Source organism: Chaetodon auriga, chromosome 1 (assembly GCF_051107435.1).
Source record: "Chaetodon auriga isolate fChaAug3 chromosome 1, fChaAug3.hap1, whole genome shotgun sequence".
In the NCBI taxonomy this organism is placed as follows: domain Eukaryota; kingdom Metazoa; phylum Chordata; class Actinopteri; order Chaetodontiformes; family Chaetodontidae; genus Chaetodon; species Chaetodon auriga.
Window position 1 is genome coordinate 3,711,228 of NC_135074.1, and position 18,578 is coordinate 3,729,805.

The following is an 18,578-nucleotide window of genomic DNA, read 5'->3' on the forward strand; positions in this document are numbered from 1 at the left end:
AGTATTTTTTTTTGTCTAGGAATGTGTTGGTGCATGTTTTGCAGCCTCTTTAACTTTCACACTTGCCTCTAATCCAGACCAAACACAAACTTTTCTTATCTTAACCACACCGCAGTTGCCTTGTGATGCTATTGTAAAATGCAATCATTTTAGATGTTCTTGTGTGGTTGTTGAGTAGCCCTCACACCACCTCCTGCACATACATGAAGATAAAACACACATTTTCACCCATGAATAATTCTCTCCAGATGGCAGCAAGAAATATGTTTGTTATTTGCCAGCAGAGGGGGATTTCTTTTCTTTTCTTTCTTCTTTTTTATTGAAATGTAGCTTAGTTGAACCACTTCTCTGTCGTTTGTTGCTGGTCTATTCGTCACAACTGCTCAAAAAAAAAAAAATCTGTTACTTAAGTTATTCACAACTTTTGTGACTCACATATTCTGAAGATTAAACTTAATTTGAATCGTTAAGGCAGTAAAATAGATTCAGTACTGGATTTGTTTGACGTGTAAACTATATTTCCGATTGATCTGTATTGGTGTGGATATGGCCTGAGCTGCAGAGAAAAAGCTTGGCTTTGTCACTGACAGTCCATACAGATAAAAAGAAAGGGCAGCTGCAGAGACGGGTTAGAAGGTGAGCAACAGACTTGAAGATACATGAGGGGCAAACCCAAAATAGGGGAGCTGGGGACAACAGAAGCTGAAGAAAAGTAAAAAAAAAAAAAAGCAGATAATTTGCAGAGAAGAAGTGCACCAGCTGAGTGCAGGTTGCAAGGTATTGCTGTCCAAATCCATCTTCCAAGTCTGTTCATAGAAAACTAATATGTATTGATTGTTATGTTTTGGTTTCAAGAAAATAATAAAATGTTCATTGTGAAAGTATCTGCACAGTGTTCACGGTCAATGGATTTCATCTGTTTCTCTACAGTATCTGCTATTGGGAATTACACCATCACTCAGGTTTTTATAGTTCTGTAGCCTCTAGCTTGGCTGAAGCTGTGCAAGGTTGTTAGTGAATAAGGATGTTATAGTTACTGCATTGTAACAATGCATTGCCAGTGAATGTAATCCAAACAGCAATTAAGTTTCCTTCAAAATGTATCTGCCAATACAAATTATTACACATAATTCATATGAGATTTTATACAGATTTTCCTGAAATAGGGTGCAAAAGCCAGGTTTCCCCAAGTGGATAAACTTCACTGTAATATCAGAGCCAACTATCACACAGAAAATCTGTACTCCAGTTCCAGTTAACATGCAGCTGGTGAGTAATCACAATCCCCTCCTGGTTTTATTGAATAAGGCCTCCTTGTGGGTGTGCTTTAAACTTCTGAACTTTGGACAGAGACAAAGCCAAAGTTTGGATAGTTTACAGTTCTTATGCTAAGTTAGTTCACCGCTTCCTGGCTTCAGGTTCTGACCTTAACACACAGACATGAGTTTAATATCCATCCTCACACTTTCTGCAACAAAGCAAGAAGATTGCTGCAGCTGTCTTCCTCAACACTGTCTTTACTATCAAACTACTAACATGACAAGTCAGTTATTGCAGCCTCCATGTAGTGCATTTCCTCAAAATTAGCTTTGGCATTAGTGTTTACCCGCAATCCCCTCCAGACAAGTATTAATCCTTCAGTAATCAACACACAGATGAATAATCTTGTTAGATCTTGCAAGTTTTCCGCAATACATGCTGCTCATCTAAACCAGTGATTCTCCACCGCCCCAAACTCTTCCTGCCAGTGAAAGCAATGACGGCCAGATGATTAGGAATGACAGTGAGTGCAAATGTGCATTCATACTGTATGTACTGCAACGCTCAATCAGCAGTGAAAACCTCACTGCCCCTCCCAATCTTATACTTCCATGAAGTGCTACTTACAAGTCAGCCTCAAAAAAATGAGACGGGATGAAACTGAAAAAAGACGCATTGATTTTTCACACCTTTCATCCAAGCTGTTGTGAATCCACCTAAATTTCTCATCAAGTCCTGAGTTTGATTTTACGAGGCATCTGCAGTTTGTCACTTATTTCCTTCTGTCAAATACGTGCTGCCTCGCTCTCACTCACCCACACCAGCGTACTTTCTGTTTCTCTCTGTCTCCTGATGCTATCTGTGGCTCTGGCACATTCGTCAGGACAGCTGTGATTTTTAATGAATATCTTATTTTTTACTTAGTTTTGACGGAATGCATTTGTTTGTCAAAGTCTCTCTCCAGTCCAGGCTGTGTTTTTCTAACTATTGTTTCATTTGGATGTTTGAGCTTCCCTCAGTAAAATGACGGATGTGCAAAGTTTGACATTGGATGGTTGTTTTCACTTTCATCTTCTGAAATGGGAAAGTCTCTGAGATCACCTTGAATTTCAGGTGTACATAAAAGCATTTAGTGATATCACAACTACTTTGGGAGCTAATCATGGTCCAGTATGCAAATGACACAAATGCGAGGGGGAAGCCTGAAGCCTTCAGTGCGCATACACTGAGAACACATTTTGGACAAAGGGACAAGGATGAGAACCCCTGGTCTACACAATAATACTGCTACCTGCTTGTGAATTACGGGTTTTTTGTAAAGGATGTATCACATGTGTCAGCATGCTTGTGACATTATAGGTCCAAATTCTGTGAGTGTTAATCAGATTTGGACAGGTTCAGATTGAGATCACAGACTCATGAATTGCCCTTTCGGAGTGTTACGAGTACATTAACTTGGTGATTATTTTTTATTGTGTTCAATGCACTACTGATTTGCAGCTTCTAACAGCCAAGTGGCAACATCAACAACACTAATAAAATGGAGAAAATGTCTCTGTCAGGAAAAATGGTTCTGGTTTAGTACAGTGAAGCAGACCACAGACAGCTCTACTGCATCCTCAGTGAGTGAGTGCAAAATAATTCAGATCTCGGCCTGACTAAAACTGGTCTTCACTATATTGATCTTCCAGTTCCAAACTGGACTGCTAAACCACTGAATGAATAGGTTTTCACCAATAAACACAAGGCACATGCATGTAGTAAAAACAGGTTGTGTGCTTCATGTCAATTAATTATTTAAATAATTAAGAAAATATTTTCTGAAAGCAGCAATGTCATATCGCCAGATTCCTTGTAATACATACATAAATTACTGGATCAAAATTCCCAGTACATAGTACAGAGTGGAATGCAAATCTAATTACTGACCAACAGCATGCAAACTGCTGTTTTAGAGTAACTACGCTATTACATGATACAGATGCATTACCAGATATTTAGCATGAGTCATAATCAAATTTCATCTGTGTGTATAGTTTTCTGCAGTGGAAAGTAGAAAATAATCATATTACTTCAGCGCACATAAACACATTAAGCAGGTAACTGTTATGATGTCTTTATAAAAGACACACTTAACATAACTGATATTTGCCACTTAAACATTATTATGACTTAATTTCTCGATTCATGAGGTGCTTTATGAAAAGGCTATATCGTGTTCCTAAAAACAGACTGACTCTTGAATATGATAACTCATTTTACTCAGCTCTCAATCTCATTTTTGACTCATTTTTGACATTGTGGTCCGAGACACGTGGCCTTTTAATTTTGTATTTTTATTTTTATTTTTTGGTGGCTCTCTTGCAATACTGGAAAGGCTGCTCTACACCATGGAAATTTTTCAATATCAGAGTGTCATTTAAGAGGGCAGGTTATGCTTTGCATGGGGAGGGTTTAATTAAAAATAATGAGCCGTGTGGGTTTTTCCTCTGGCAGCCATCTCAGCTAGTGATTATCATGAACCTCATCACAGTTTAACTGGACTTTATCTCCAAAAATTCATCCATCCATCAGCCTCATCACAAATATTTATCTCCAACTGCTGACGCAAATCTGAGGACACTCATGAATGAGCTTCTCATTTCATTAAGTGTGCATTAAAATAACAAGCCTTAATGTGAATGTCATTAAATGAAGGCAGCTGGAGACGTGTTATTATTTGGCAAGACTGTGTGAAACATTTTAGGATTACAGCTCTATTTCTGGTCCTGATAAGATTCCTATAAAACCCTGATGTGACTTAACATATCTGGCATGTTTAGCAATTTTTACATTTAACGTTCCTCTGGTCCATAAGTAACATATGATGTTTTTTCTGGTGTCATTTCTGTTTCTATTAGTCTGTGTGTTCTGTATCAAGGTTTCCCAAGTAATACAGTATATTCAGCAACGTAACGAATACTATTTATAACACACCTACAAGTAGATCAACAAACCCAGCTCATCAGAGTAAGACAATGCAAATAGGTGATTTCATTACTGCTGTGGAATTATCGGCTGTTGCTTTACAAACAAAACCTTCGCCAGGTCACAACCATGCATCCTCAGTTCCAACATAGTTTCATGTACACATGCATGGAAAGATATCTTTCATGATTTGCATCTAACATTGCAAAGGAGATTCGGCTTCTAACAGTGAAACTTGGCAATTATTTGAAACAGACTTATATTAGAGAGAAGGCCTTAAACTCTAGTTTCCCCTGTTCCCCAGTTATGCAAACTCAAAAAATTTTCTGTTTACCTGTATCTTGAAAAAGTCAGTATAATTCCCAGCAATAACTCAGTCAGTACAGCAAGAATCATGTCAGGTGTTCCACTTTACCTTTTTCCCTGAACAATGTTAAGCTAACATGAATGAAACTCACTACTCCAGCACTGTCACATTTAACCTCAGAATTATATCAGTATTTTAACAAATTAGGCATCATTTAGGCAGTAAAAGAGTAAGACAGCAGTATGAAGAATATTAAATGAACTGTTTTTTTTTTAGTCTCAGTCTTAACTTGGCTTTGAGTCTATTTGGACTAGGCCTTAACTCTCAAATCTCAAAACTGGATTTGTCTCGGACTTGAGCTGAGCTTAAGACTTAGTCTGAGTCTAAGTCTAGTCCAAATAACTACAGCCTTGTGAGGTAGTATGCTTAATACAATCCAGGAAACTATAACATGTTATGAAACTGAAATGTATCTAACAATGGCACACAAGCGTATCAATGCTAGAATACTGGAGAGTGGCATCAAAGGTAGCCATAAAAAGATGCTCCTGAACAACCAAGACATGAGCCATCATAAGGAATAGTGTGGCCCTATATCTGTAACCACTGATGTATATGTCAGACGGAGGCCTGCCTGAGCTTCAAAGACTGCTCACCTACAAAGCTGACCTTTAACCAACTCCATGTTATATCAGCCAACCGAACCACAGACACTCTGATGTTGATTTGATGACCTGCAATGTTGAGATAGATGTGAAAAACACAAGTCCTAGACCACATGAGTAGTTTCTGATAGCTGCCAGCTCCATCATTTTATGAAATTAGGAGTTGGATATGTCTCTGGTATGACGTCATATATCATCACAATGTGTAAGTATCGTGCTCATGTGGGCTGATGTTGAACTGAATAGCCCTTATTACATCACAGTCTTGTGTTTGTCAGCAGCATGCCAACACAGTGATGACATCCAGGGAAAATGTATTTGAAAAACCCATACCAGCGTGTGTTGTATTTAAAATCATCTTGTTTTTTATAAAACCTTCAAAGATTTGTTTGATAGATGGTGCTTGATGTCAGAACTTTTTTGGTTGTGGCAGGCGGTTTAAATTGAAGATATGAGAGAGCAAAATCTCTCTAAGCAGGTGGTCTGCAATACTAGAGCTTGTTATCATCACACCATGATGTATATGAACCCACTCATGTGACTTATACATTAGTTCTGTCAAAACTGGCCAAAGATTCTATTTGATTATACCTTCTGAAAAAACACTTAGGTTCGATGCTGATCTATGTGTCCTGGAAGATTTCAATGTCCCTGACAAACAGGGTCTGTGATTATTGAACTGTTCTCCCATGTTTTTGTCTCTAACAGTTTTCCACATTTGTCCAGTATTGAGCGAGAGCACTGCAGCAAACAGCCACGAAAACTACTGTAATGTAATCCCTGCAGGTGTTCACATACCGTCAATGTCCGTCCACTATAAGTGTTATAATAATAATAATAATAATAATTGTTATAATATGTGTCTGACAACATTATGGAAAGGATCCATACAGAGATCGACATTTTTGTGAAAGACTAAGATCCTTTTTGTTGAAGCAGAAACAGATGCTATATCACTGTAGCAAAGCCACCGGACACCAGACAACAGTTTTTATCATCATGAAACACACTTCACTCAAACAATATTAAACTCAGCAAAACCTTCTTGATTCGTCTTTCACTATTCCAACAATTATCACCATCTCTGGTGTCAATTCTTAACTCACCAAAATGGGAGGGGAGAAAGAGAGAGGGCTGAGGCAGTGAAGCAGAGTATTTTCACATCTAGCTGTGGAATTATTTTCACTGGACATTAAGATCACAGAGGTTTAAGTATGTCTATTTTCCATTTGTTTTTTTTTTTTAACTGAATATCAATTTTCACAATGAAATGTCTGGGGGGGGGGGGGGTTACATTTCAATTATATATTCAAAGTATATTTGTTGACAGCGCTAATATAGGTGCAGTAGTAGGCCTTAATAAAATGATGCCAGCCATCTTTTTAAAGGATCTGACTGTATTTTGTTATGGTCAACAAATCCCAAGCAGGAACGAATGAGCAATGAAGTGATCCCACTAACAAGTATCCACTAACGTGTATCCAAAGCCTGATATATCTTAGTTCTCTGTGCCATTGTTGTCCAAAGACGATTAAAAACACATCAATGAGCTGTGGATGAAGTGTAGAGTTTGCAACAGCTAATCCAAGCAGAAACAGATCAGAAACCACAAAAGTTCCTCACTATAATGTGATGAGATTTACTTACATAATGAGGTCAATTCATGACCTGTGTCTAATATGAGCCTGTGTCAAAGGCCTGGCTCTATCTGCAGCTACAGTAATGAAAAACAACCATTTGATTGCTGGCTGGACTGACATTATTTTGGATCACGGATATCTTGCCACTTTCCACATTCATTACAAGCTGTGTTTTCATGATAATGTTTTTTCAAGAGAGTCAAGCAGGTAAACAAAAAACAAATTTAAAAAGCTTCTCTCAAGATGCAACTAGAATATTTACTTCCAGCTGAAGGAGAACAAAGGTATGAGCACTGTAATCAGAGGGTAAAATAAAAAATGTATGTCTGTGTGTACAGGTAAGGTGGAGAAGGCTTCCATCTTGGAAACAGTCCAGTGATAGCTGAGGAGGATAATGGGGGGTGTGAGCAAAGATACTCAGTAAGGTGACATGGACAGTTGCATGAACGTAAAAGCAGCAGGTCAGTTATTGCAGTTTGTCCTGCTTACCAACACAATCAACAGTGGCTGTGAATCACAGCTCATGGAGCACATTAAGGTAACGGAGGTAGAAACTACAATGTTTTGTTTTATCAGAAATATAATTAATGATACCTCGAGCTGGGTTTACTTAAAGTGGCTCAAGTGACTCATCCCCAGTGTGTGATTCATAGTGAAGGGCGACATAATGGAAGCAATCAACCTGCGAAAATTCTCTACCATTTAGAAACAAGGCACACTGACTTAGGTTAGCATGTAAAACAAAGACAAAAGAGAGGAGAGTAGTGGAGACGTTTAGTGAGATGAACATGACTGCAGTTGATGGGACCCGCGGTGTCACATTGCTATCAACATGACCAACAAGTCACCAGACAGACGGTTCATCATTCAACAAGATTCAAGATAGATGTTCTTAAAACAAGATTATATGTCTCTTAATTCAAGACAGCCTAAAATAGAACAGAAAACAGGACCACACAGAACGACCTGAAAACTACTTACACTAAATAAAGCTCAAATTCTTCTATTGGTTGTCCTCTGCCTCTTGTCACCTGATGGTGAAGAGGGTGGAGGGCCACACACTCTGTGCAGGTGTTAGCAGTGCACTGACTTAAGTGTCCCAACACACTGTAACACTGAGCCTGAAAACAGCTCCTCTTAAGATCAGGTTCACTTGTCATATTAATTTTGAAAAATGTCATTTTTTTCTTTAAACTAGTACAGAGCTCATCTTCAGAGGGACTCTGTCTGTGAAAATGTTTTCATAATGACTTCCGTGGCTCTGGAGGAGTTTTGTCAAGTGAGAAAATAACCCTAATGATGTTTCATAATTAGGGTTATCTCAGGTTGCGGCAGAGCTGTGTTACAAAGTGTTAAGTTTGAAAGAGGTGGGGGTTTACCAGGCATGGAGGGTCTAATGAAAGACAGTATTGACTGCAAACATGTAAGTCACTTGTCAGGCTTGTTCCCTGCCAACTCCAGCTGGAAAACAGAAATGCAAATGATGCTTGATGAGATTATTCATCTTGGATAATAAAATATTTTAGTCTTGCTAATATAAGGTACTATGATCTACAGTGTCATCTGCCTGTAATTATTAAAGTACTTAGATTCTATGTTATTTCATTAAATGTATAAGGAATCTACAAAGGAATAAGGGAATAATAAAGAGATAGATGCTACTCCCAGGTCACTTTTATTACATAGTAGTGACATGATATACAGCTGCTGAGGAGATGTGCTGACACAGCAGAAGGCTGCATAACGACAGTTCAGGGTCAGGATGAATTTCAATTAATATCTGCTCCATTGAGCTCCCTGCAGAAAGGTCACAGAGAGTGACTGGCATGTTTAACACCTGCTGAGGCATTCTGACATTTCAACATGGTATGTTAAAAGCCTGTCTCCAGTCAGCAGAGCTGTGCAGGGAGCAAAACAATTAAGTTGGAAATGTATCTAAAAGGAGGTGGAGTCAGGATGTGCTGGAACTAGGACTGTGTTACATGGATATGATGGTACACGTATCTTAATATAAGACACTGATAAACAACGTCTCGAGCATATGACCTGCTTTTCCCTGCTCCCCCAAAACCAGATTGCCAAACTCTTCACCTCTGGCCCTCTCCTCATATTGACCAACAGAAAGTTTGTGTGTGTGACAATGGAGAACAACAGCATCTAATAAGACACACAAATGTCTTTGAATGATCCCTTTTCAATTAAGAATCCAGCTTCAAAAGCATTATTTGGTTCTGGGCCTCCATCCAAAATCTTTGTAAGCTCAGCATTAAGTGTCAGAAAAAATATTTCTGATATAAATAGCATAATTACATGAACTGGAATTGTTGTGTGCATGTTGATTTTACTGGGTTTTAGTTCTTAGATATTGCTGCTGTACTGTATATTTTAGCAGCAATAATTAATGTCAGGGGTTCTAGCAGAATGTGAGGGTGTAGTCACCTGTGATGGATTTGGGAAAACTACTCTCTAATCTAAGAGAATCTGTTGATGGAGGTGTAACTTTACATTTTATGCCAGGAGTTGGGGATTTTGATACAGTAATAATTAACTCATAAATACAAAAAAGCAACTACTTTTTTCAGTGATAAAGAAGACAACATAATACTTGAATGCAACATATACACAGCATTGATGTCACAGCAACGCATCATGGCGGCTGTTAAGAAAACAAAAGCAGATGCGGCGCGTTGCTCTTTCCAAGAAAAAAATGGACAAACAATTATTTTTGTTGAAGTAAACAACAAACCAAGTTTGTGTGGACAAACTCGCAGGGATGGAAAAGACAAATCTCGCTTGAAACAGTGTCAGATATGCTCAACTGGATGAGTTGAGACTCTCTTATGCAGGCAAGTTTTGTTGTGAGCAAGCTAATGGCTAAGAAGCTGAAACCTTATTTCAAAAAATGTGAAGGAGTACCTTATTGCTCAAGCTCCAGCAGCTTCTCAGCTCTCTGATGTGAAATCATCTGAAGTGAAATTAAAGCTGTGGCAAGTTAAACTGAAAAGAGGAAACACTGAACACTTTCCTACTCTGCAAGAACAAAAGCCTGCTGTGACATCTGAATATGCTGAGTGTGAAATGTCCTTCAGGCATTTGGTGAGAGTTTCAGGACATGATAAGTAAATAAAAAGGACCTGAACATATTTGCCATTTCATGTGGAACCAGCTGAGGTGCCTGGCAACCTACAACATGAAATCACTTAGCTGCCAAGCAGCGACATATTACTGAAAACAGTTCTTTTCAAAACCGACATTTGCAATGACTCTGCTCAAGACAGATTGACCCAAATCTGAAAAACCAGCTGTGAGGAGTATCATCATCATCATCATCATCATTACTACCATCTGACATCAGACGTCCACCAGACCAAAGAGAAGCAGTTCCGGCCACTGTAGAGGTTAGTGTGATATGTGTATTCAGTAATACAGTATGGCCCTCAAAGGATGTTCTAAAAATTGAAATGGCCCTTGTTTGGAAAAAGGTTCCTCACCCCTGGTTTAAGTGGTGACAAGGGTCAACTCCCCCAGTCACCACCCCTTCAACCTCAAACATTAACTAGTTTTGTCTGATCTCTGATGCCGCTTTGCTCTTCTCTTTTAACTTTGAACTCTTGGCTTCATGCCATGCTGCCTTTCCTCCCGGCCCTCATTACGAGCTAAATCAACCAGCAGCATCTGGTAGATTTAGCATGCGACTTTGCCTCCCTGAATGCTGAATATTGTGCTGCTTAAGGCCTGTGAGAGCTCTCATGTTCAGCCAGGCTCCACACTGCTCTCCCACCTTTGCTCACAGTGTCTTGACTAAACAAGCCAACATGTGGAAATTTGATCATTTATTATTAGACATGCTTATCTTACATGCATATCCCACATTTGGCTATCAGGCACATTTTATCATTACTCCATGTTCATTATATGTGTGAATTTTGTAATAGTTGTAATTATATTTATATTACTTTGTACTTCTTTGTAATTATCATATGTGTTATAGAAGTTGTCATCAGCCGTCTACACGTGCAAATATTTTCATAATTTTGGCTAAACATACATGAACCAATGTGGTAATAAGACAGCAGAGGTATTGGTAGGATTATTTCTGAGCATTGGCGAGGACCAGACCAGCAGTTTGGCCCTGCCTTCAGTGCTTTTCCTAAGCCAGGCCAGGCGAACCACACCCTGACTGTAGTCATATTTGAAACACAAAGACATGAGAACGATATCAAGCTGAACATCTCAGTCACTGAAAGAAAGTAAAGAAGCATTTTTCCAAATGTTGAGCTTTCTATTTGAAAATAAAAACCACTCAAGCAAGCAAAATGATCCACTTGTAATAATCCACAGAAAACTGTTGCATCATTTCGAATTAGCCGGCAGATGTTCTAAACTTCCACTATGACTCCAGTAAGTATTCATGTGTAGGCAATTCGACTGACACCTCACTTAACCAATTAGGATCTTCCATGTCATGTCCACAGCCTAAAATAGCCAATGAGTGTCAGCTGTCACAAATCAATGTGCAGGATTATTTAATGGTAATGATGTTTTTTAATGTTTTTTTTCCAGTGGAATTTAGAGTTAGAGAGTTAAATGATCAATACCAGCAGCTTCAAAGTTGCACTAGTATTCCTACATTAACAATGAATGAAATGACTGTGTAACATGAAGGCTAATAAAATTAATCACCAACTCTACATTTACTCTTGGCTGCACAGAGAATTTTATCATCTTTCAGTTCATATTTATGTTTCTATCGCCACAACACACCATTTGGTTTAGACTCAGTGCTCTCATCAACCTAGTTTCCATAAGCAGACAGCAGCTTTCAGTGAAAGAGCTCGGATAAACACACCATTACCTGACCAGCACCACACAGCAGACACAATTAGCAACAACCTGGTGAACATTTAGCAGCTTAAGGGATAGATATTTTTTCTCCGGAGTCGTCGTAGAACTGAACAGAGCTAAAAGGTGAGTGAGTACTGGACATTTATCGTGTACACAAAATCGACTCACTCAAGTTTAACAAACACCATAAGAAGGAGCACAAGTTGGGACACGAGCAACAAAAGACTGGGAAAGACATGGAATGTTTAAAAAACTGCTAAAGGTGTAAACAGGTTCATTGGTAAAAGGTGACAGTATGTTTGCGTATGAAATATGTTTGGGTATGAAGGGGGAATCCTCGAAAGTCATTCACAAGGATGGAGCAAAGTTCACCACTTTGTGAACACATGATTTTATAAAGGATATTACAACATTAATGTTGTTAAACACAGTTTGTTTGCAAATGATTGCCTGTTTGTATTTATGTTTTTGGGGTTGTGCGTTTGATGTCTCTGTTATGTGACGCATACTCTTTTTTAAATATTCCATTACTGAATCCATACTTTTTGTCAAATACTGTATTTCTGTGTAATCTAAAAGGGAATTCAATAACAGCAGCTGTACCTCTTTGGCTTTCCGGTGTCTGTCCTTGCTGTCTCTGTCTCTGTCTCTGTCCTTGTCCTTGCCCTCGTCTCCAGGGTGGCAGGAGTAGGACACTGTCCTCCAGTCTCGCGGAGAGTTGGTGATGCTAGAGACCTTTGACTCAGTGGCACTGTTCTCCTCATTGAGTGAGCGGGATGACCTCCTGGTGAACATGCTCTTCTTCAGAGCTTTTACCCTGAGGCTATCGGTGTTACTCTCATCTGAGCAGCACCACTCCACTGAAGAGCCATTGTCCATTTTGGCATTGTGGCCAGTGGTGTGGCACTGGAAAACACGAGGTGAGAGGGTGTTGTTCGGATGTGGACGGGGATGGGGTTGCGGCTTGTCAGGGGTGGCATTGGACCCAGATGCGGACACCGTCTCCACATGCCTCCCATTGGCCTCGGGCTCCTGGATCTTTTCATCCAGCTTGTTGAGTTTGGAGAGCACCTGGGAGATCTCACTGCGAACCCCTGACAGAGACTCCAGCTTCTTCTCAATCTCACCGATCCTCATCACCAACTTGCACACACTCGATTTGAGCTCATCATCTGTGTTTTCCAGCGAATGGAAGAGACGGTCCAGCTTGGACTTGGCTAGTTTGACCGTGTTGCGCTCAGGGGAGCTGTCTCCTTCAGACTTCAGTGTTACCTGAGAGAGAGACCCATTACTGTTGTAGCAGGACTGCTGGACAACACCCAGAGAGTCACAAACACTCATGTCATCCAGAAAACGAAAAATGTCACTTATGTCGTCACTAATGATCTCAGAGTCCTCGTCAGAGTGTTTGAAGGTGTGTCTTTCTCTGTCATTGTACTTTGCTGAGTATTCCTTCATCTTCTTCTGCTCAGCCTGCTCTGTTTGAGTCCCAACACTAGAGGAACTGTCCCCTCCCTGAAAGGATGGACTGTTCATGTTTTTGTCTCTAAACCTTTTGGCTACTTCTCTTTTGTCCAAACCTGTGGGTCCACTTGCCATCAGTGCTGCATCCTTTGTTTTTATTCCATTAGTTTTCTTCGCAAAGCCAGATGGAGATGCTACTACCTTTTCCTTTGGACTCTGAAAATGCTGCTCGTTGTCAGTGCTGATGATGCTGATATTGCAATGGTGGTTTTCTTTGAGAGGTCGGCTGTTCAGAAATGACCTCTCAAAGTCTGGAGGGCCTTCATCTGTGTTGAGACTAAGGCTCTTCACTGGCCATGATGGCTGCTTCCCCGCTCTGTTACAGTGCTTCCTGTTGCTAACGCACTCAGAGACAGTAGTCGGACCAAAGTATGTCGATGCCTGTAAATCATCCAGGCTCTCGTGCTTTACCCTTCGTCTGTCCTGAAGAGGGGAATTGAGTGTCGGCTCAAAGTAGGGGTTACTGTAGGGCAGTTCAAAGCTGTGGTTGAAGAAGGTGGCAGGCTTGTGTAGCTCCCTCCTGGGGTAGGCGTCAGCAGCTTTACTGCCTTGTTTGCACTCAGTGGTGATGACCTACAATGGTAACCACAGCAGACACAGTGCAATAATGGTACCAATTATTATTCAAAATAATACTAAACAAACATTATTTACAAATTACAAAATATCACAAAACTGTGGAGCCTGCCATGCATCATATGCTAGAAACAAAATACAAATTGATGATTAAACTGAGCAAACAACTGATACACTGTAGCAGGAACTAATAATAAATTTCAGGAAAACAGAATAGTAAAACACACGTCCTCTACTGTAAGCTGCACATAATCAACGGACCATCAACCAGTAGCTGTGTATAAAATAGACACTGTGTGAGAGGCTGTTGACTGTTAATGAAAAATTTTTGAGAATATGGGTTAGGGGATATATTTTGAGATATCCTTTAACAATCAAAGCACAAAAACAAATTTGCTGCCACTCCCTTGTATTCAGTCTATCACATACATGATATGGTATATTATGTATTTTCACTATTTTCTGCCGTGGTGGAAACTAACAAAACACTTACTCATGTACTGTGCTCAAATTATTTTTAAGTACTTATTTTTCACTCGAGTTTTCCATTTTTTGTTACTGACTTCAGTACATTTCACGAGGAAATGTACTTACCTCCTTCTATACTCTACTACATTTATCTGATAGCTGTTAGATGCTAGTTTTAAGCACAAAACATATGATTAATGTATCAAAATACAGTACATACACATATAATGTACATTAAAACACTGCTTAGATGTTAATGCATCAATATTAATATTCCGCTAATCTAATACGGTTAATATTATAATATTCTGAATTTGAACAGTGTTTAACAGAATGAGGGTCAAGCCAGAATGCCAGATATACATCCTCGAAGCCTGACTTCAGGTCATGCTACATTTCACTTCATTATGTATTCAAATGAAGTGAAACCCAGTATCAGAGGTACACTGTACATAATTCTTTGACTAACGTCTGTCAGTTCTGGTAAATTGGCAAAACAAATAATGCTGAAAATAGTAATTTCAAATTAATCAATGATTATTTTGATTATTAAGTCACTGATGAAAAATGTTATATAATATTATGTTGGGCTTATATACTAAATGATTAATTAATGTTATAGAAAAATTACTTGTAAGCATCTTAACTCCTTATATATGAATGTTAATTTATTTCTGACTCTCCAAATAATGTCTAATCTCTTCTTTAGGACAACACACTGTTGTATTACTTTTCAACACAACAAAATTCTTTTTCACTCATCTTTTTATCCGAATCCTGACAACAGCAGATTGATATTAACCCTGAATCAATGTAGCCCTCCATCTCTAACGTCCTTCAACAGCATCCTAAAAACACAAACCTGTGGTGAGAAGGCCGCTAAGTTGTGGAAGTCCTCCTTAAAGATGTTCCTCTTCTGGATGCAGGGGTGGACAGTGTAGGGCTCTGGATGGCCGATGTGCCGTAATGACTCTTGGTCAGTGGTAGACTCGCTGTCGATGTCCATAGGAAAGTAAGTACTCTGCATTTCGCAGGGTGGAGAGGGCGGACTGCCGCTGGAGTACTGGGGCAGATGGTGAAGTTTGTCCAGAGAGGCTGCTCTACATTTCAGGTCCTTGCTGACACCCAGAAGGAAGTTAGGGTCTGAGGTGGGAATAAACTGCTGGCAGTTGTTACACTCAGATGATTTAGGACAAGGAGGGGCACTCTGAGCCACAGTGTGCTGCTGGGGGCGGTGGTGATGATGGTGGTGGTGGTGTCCTTCTCTGAGGTGATCCACGTGCTCATAACTAACCCCTATGTCACGGTCTTGAAACTTATAGGCATCATTGTCAGACCTGCACAGCTCCACTGACTGGTTCTTGTGGAACTTGGCTCTGTGTACTATGGGGAGCTTGTCTTTGGCTATACCTCCATTCATCTGGATTAAGTTGAACATGGTGACAATGTCTGCTGCCACCATGAGCTTCTTGGACTGCGGGTCCTCCATGGAGCAGCGCATCTTGTCTTTGAAGAGGGTGGCCGGGAAGGCGGGGTCGAGGCAGGCCGTGTAGAAGAGCAGGCTGCGGAGCTTGGCCAGGTGCACCAGGTCGAAGCGAGCACACAGGGACTTGCACAGGTCCTGGTAGGACATGGTATTGTGCTTTGTGTCCAGCTCCTCCAGGATCCGGACAAGGAACAGTGAGTACTCTGGGAGGGGGTCCATAGCTGCTGGCTGACAAGAGCAGGCCTACAGAAAGTGTCCTAACTCAGAAAAAGCTTGGTACCTGGAAACAACACATATCTAAATGCCAATTCAATGCTCATGTGTTGTTTTTTTTGCCCTGACAGAAGACAAATAAAGCATCACAAAATCAGAGATGCTCACTTACAAAGACCAGGAGGAGGCTGTCACACTGTAGATACAGATCAGTTCAAACTGACACATAATTTGCTGTTTGTATGACACAAGTTGAAACGAGAACTAGAATGGAGGTTAAACCTTTCTGGCAGAATCCATCCTGCTCCTCCAGACTGGACCAGATGACACTGAGCCCACCTGCATTCCCTCAGTCACAGCAGCTGCAGAGCCTCTGACAGAGCAGGCGCGTGCACAGGGAGCTATCAGTCTGATTTCACCTGTATCTGCACACACCACTCACCCTGAGTTGCTGAGATCAGAGCAGAGAATCATCTGATCAGCACAGCACGTTTCTCATCAGAGAACCAGCAAAAGGAAGAATGAACTCTGAGTAATCAACATCATCTGGCTCTGAATCCGCAGCGCGCAGCCCTCCAACACAAGCATCCAAACCCGGTTTACAGAGACAAACTTTAACCCTTCCAATCTCCCGACAATTTACGCAAGAAAAAATGAAAATGCAAAGCAAAGGCACGGCGCATCCTCATGTGCACGCGCACAGGTAAATGCTGATTAAATAACATTTAGTGTCACGGTTGGTTTTGATGCTCCCGGTGAGTCCCAGCCGGCTGGACTGCCTCCATTGTCCGATGTTTTCCTCTCCTCCCGGCCTCCCACCGATCACAGCTGTGCTGCTGTGCTGAAGGAGCTGTCCGTGAATTGATATTACAAGCTGTACTGAAATCCAATTTATGTCAAACTAAAAAGAATACACAGCAACACTGCCGGTTTCCGCTTTCAAAATAAGAGCCTTGATGGGGCGCCACTAAGAATCAATCTCATTTTTTCCCAACTAGAAATGGTGAAAGAGGTAGTCATGACTTATTAGTAAGCTAGCAATTAGTAATACTTTGCTAAACGTAAAAATACTGATGGCACACCGTTACTTAAGTAAGAGTAGAGAAGTAAGTAAAGGTGCTCATTATGCAGAATAGTCCTTGTTAGACCACAATCATTGTACATTATGGTATTGGATTGTATATCTAATTCATTAATCAACAAATGTTGTACCTGGTCTGAGTGGAGCTCCTTTAACTATTTTCTATACTGTTTGGTAGAGTAATCTAACAAGCATCACCAAGTGCTAGCCCATGGAGGAAATGTTGGGTCTCTGTAGATCAAGAGCATGGTCCTGAGTAAATTTCCCCGTTGTGAGATCAGTAAAGTTCTATCTGTCTATGACCAGCTCTATCCTGAGACAACTTCTGCTGTGATTTGGTGCAATGTAGATAAAACTGAATTGAACTCAATTGAATCTTATGAGCTCAATACATTTTGTAAAGAATATTAATCTGTAAAGTAACTGTAGTATAACTATAATAGTAGACAGGTAAAATATGAGACTGAATATTTGCCAAAAAAAATTAACTTAGCAAAGGTAAAAAGTTGAAGCCTATAGAATTGAAATACCCTGTTGTTAGTTTCCAGTAATACTAAAGACTACTACTTCTAATCTTCAGTCTTCTAGTCTTTCTTCTCCTTTACTTGTCACCCTGTTTATGGATCTGTGCAAACAATTAGGTAAATCTAGCCTTTATGAAATAAAACTGCAAATTAACACAAAATGCTCTAATGTTAAACATATTCATGAGAGAATTCTAAGAGTTTTGAAGTGCATTTTAAGAACAATTTGAAGCATTTTGTTGAAAAACACTCACTCAATATTTAATTATATTTTAATTGACTGAAAGTAGGCTGTAATTACACACATGTCCACTGTTCAGACTACCATAACCTCGCGTAGACACAAGGCTTAAATTACTTTTTGGGATTGATTTGCCGTAAAACCACTGTTGGCAAATGTAATACAGTCATAGAAAACAACAGTTAAAACAATCAAAAACATTGAGCAAATGCTTAAAAAGTTGTGAAATACATTAAACATTATTATTATTATTATTATTATTATTATTATTATTATTATTATTAGTCTAAAATCAATTTGATCATCATTAATCATTCAATCATTTTCAAGAGAGACCTCAGTGTATAAACTGTGGATGTAATTTCTACCTAATTTCTAAAATAAATAAATAAATTCTTAATCAAATATTGCATGTGAGCTATAACAATGAAATGAAAGTTGGCTGAAAGGAGACAAAAATAAGTGAGATAGATACAGAGATTCAGGAGGAAATTGTACATACAGACAGATACTGTGAATATAAAGAACATCACAGAGAAACTGGGAAATCATGAAGCTACAGTCTGAGCTGAAAAATGTGTATTATTATCAGAATTAATGACAGAATTTCTGTTGTCTTATCACAACAGACAGCACCATATTATTTTTATTGGCAATTCTGATAGCAACCACACTTGTTACATTTCAATGCTCTTTCATTTTTATCCATTTTAGGTTTGCGCTTTTATTGTGAAGACAACGCGTCTCACTTCCGGTCAAAGCGTACTTGATTCTGTGTGAT

General features: G+C 39.6%; 1 protein-coding gene across 1 annotated transcript in view; it reads right to left on the reverse strand.

The window, feature by feature from the left end:
• The window catches only part of minar1 (membrane integral NOTCH2 associated receptor 1), a 35,922-nt gene extending 19,090 nt beyond the window's left edge, over window positions 1-16,832 (reverse strand). The window contains exons 1-2 of the mRNA XM_076730032.1: window positions 15,115-16,832; window positions 12,288-13,781 (exon numbers count right to left, since the gene is read on the reverse strand). Of these exons, the coding sequence (XP_076586147.1) occupies window positions 12,288-13,781; window positions 15,115-15,957 (2,337 nt within the window). The 5' untranslated portion in view covers window positions 15,958-16,832. The remainder of the gene's footprint in view (window positions 1-12,287; window positions 13,782-15,114) is intronic.
• Window positions 16,833-18,578: the final 1,746 nt, after the last annotated feature.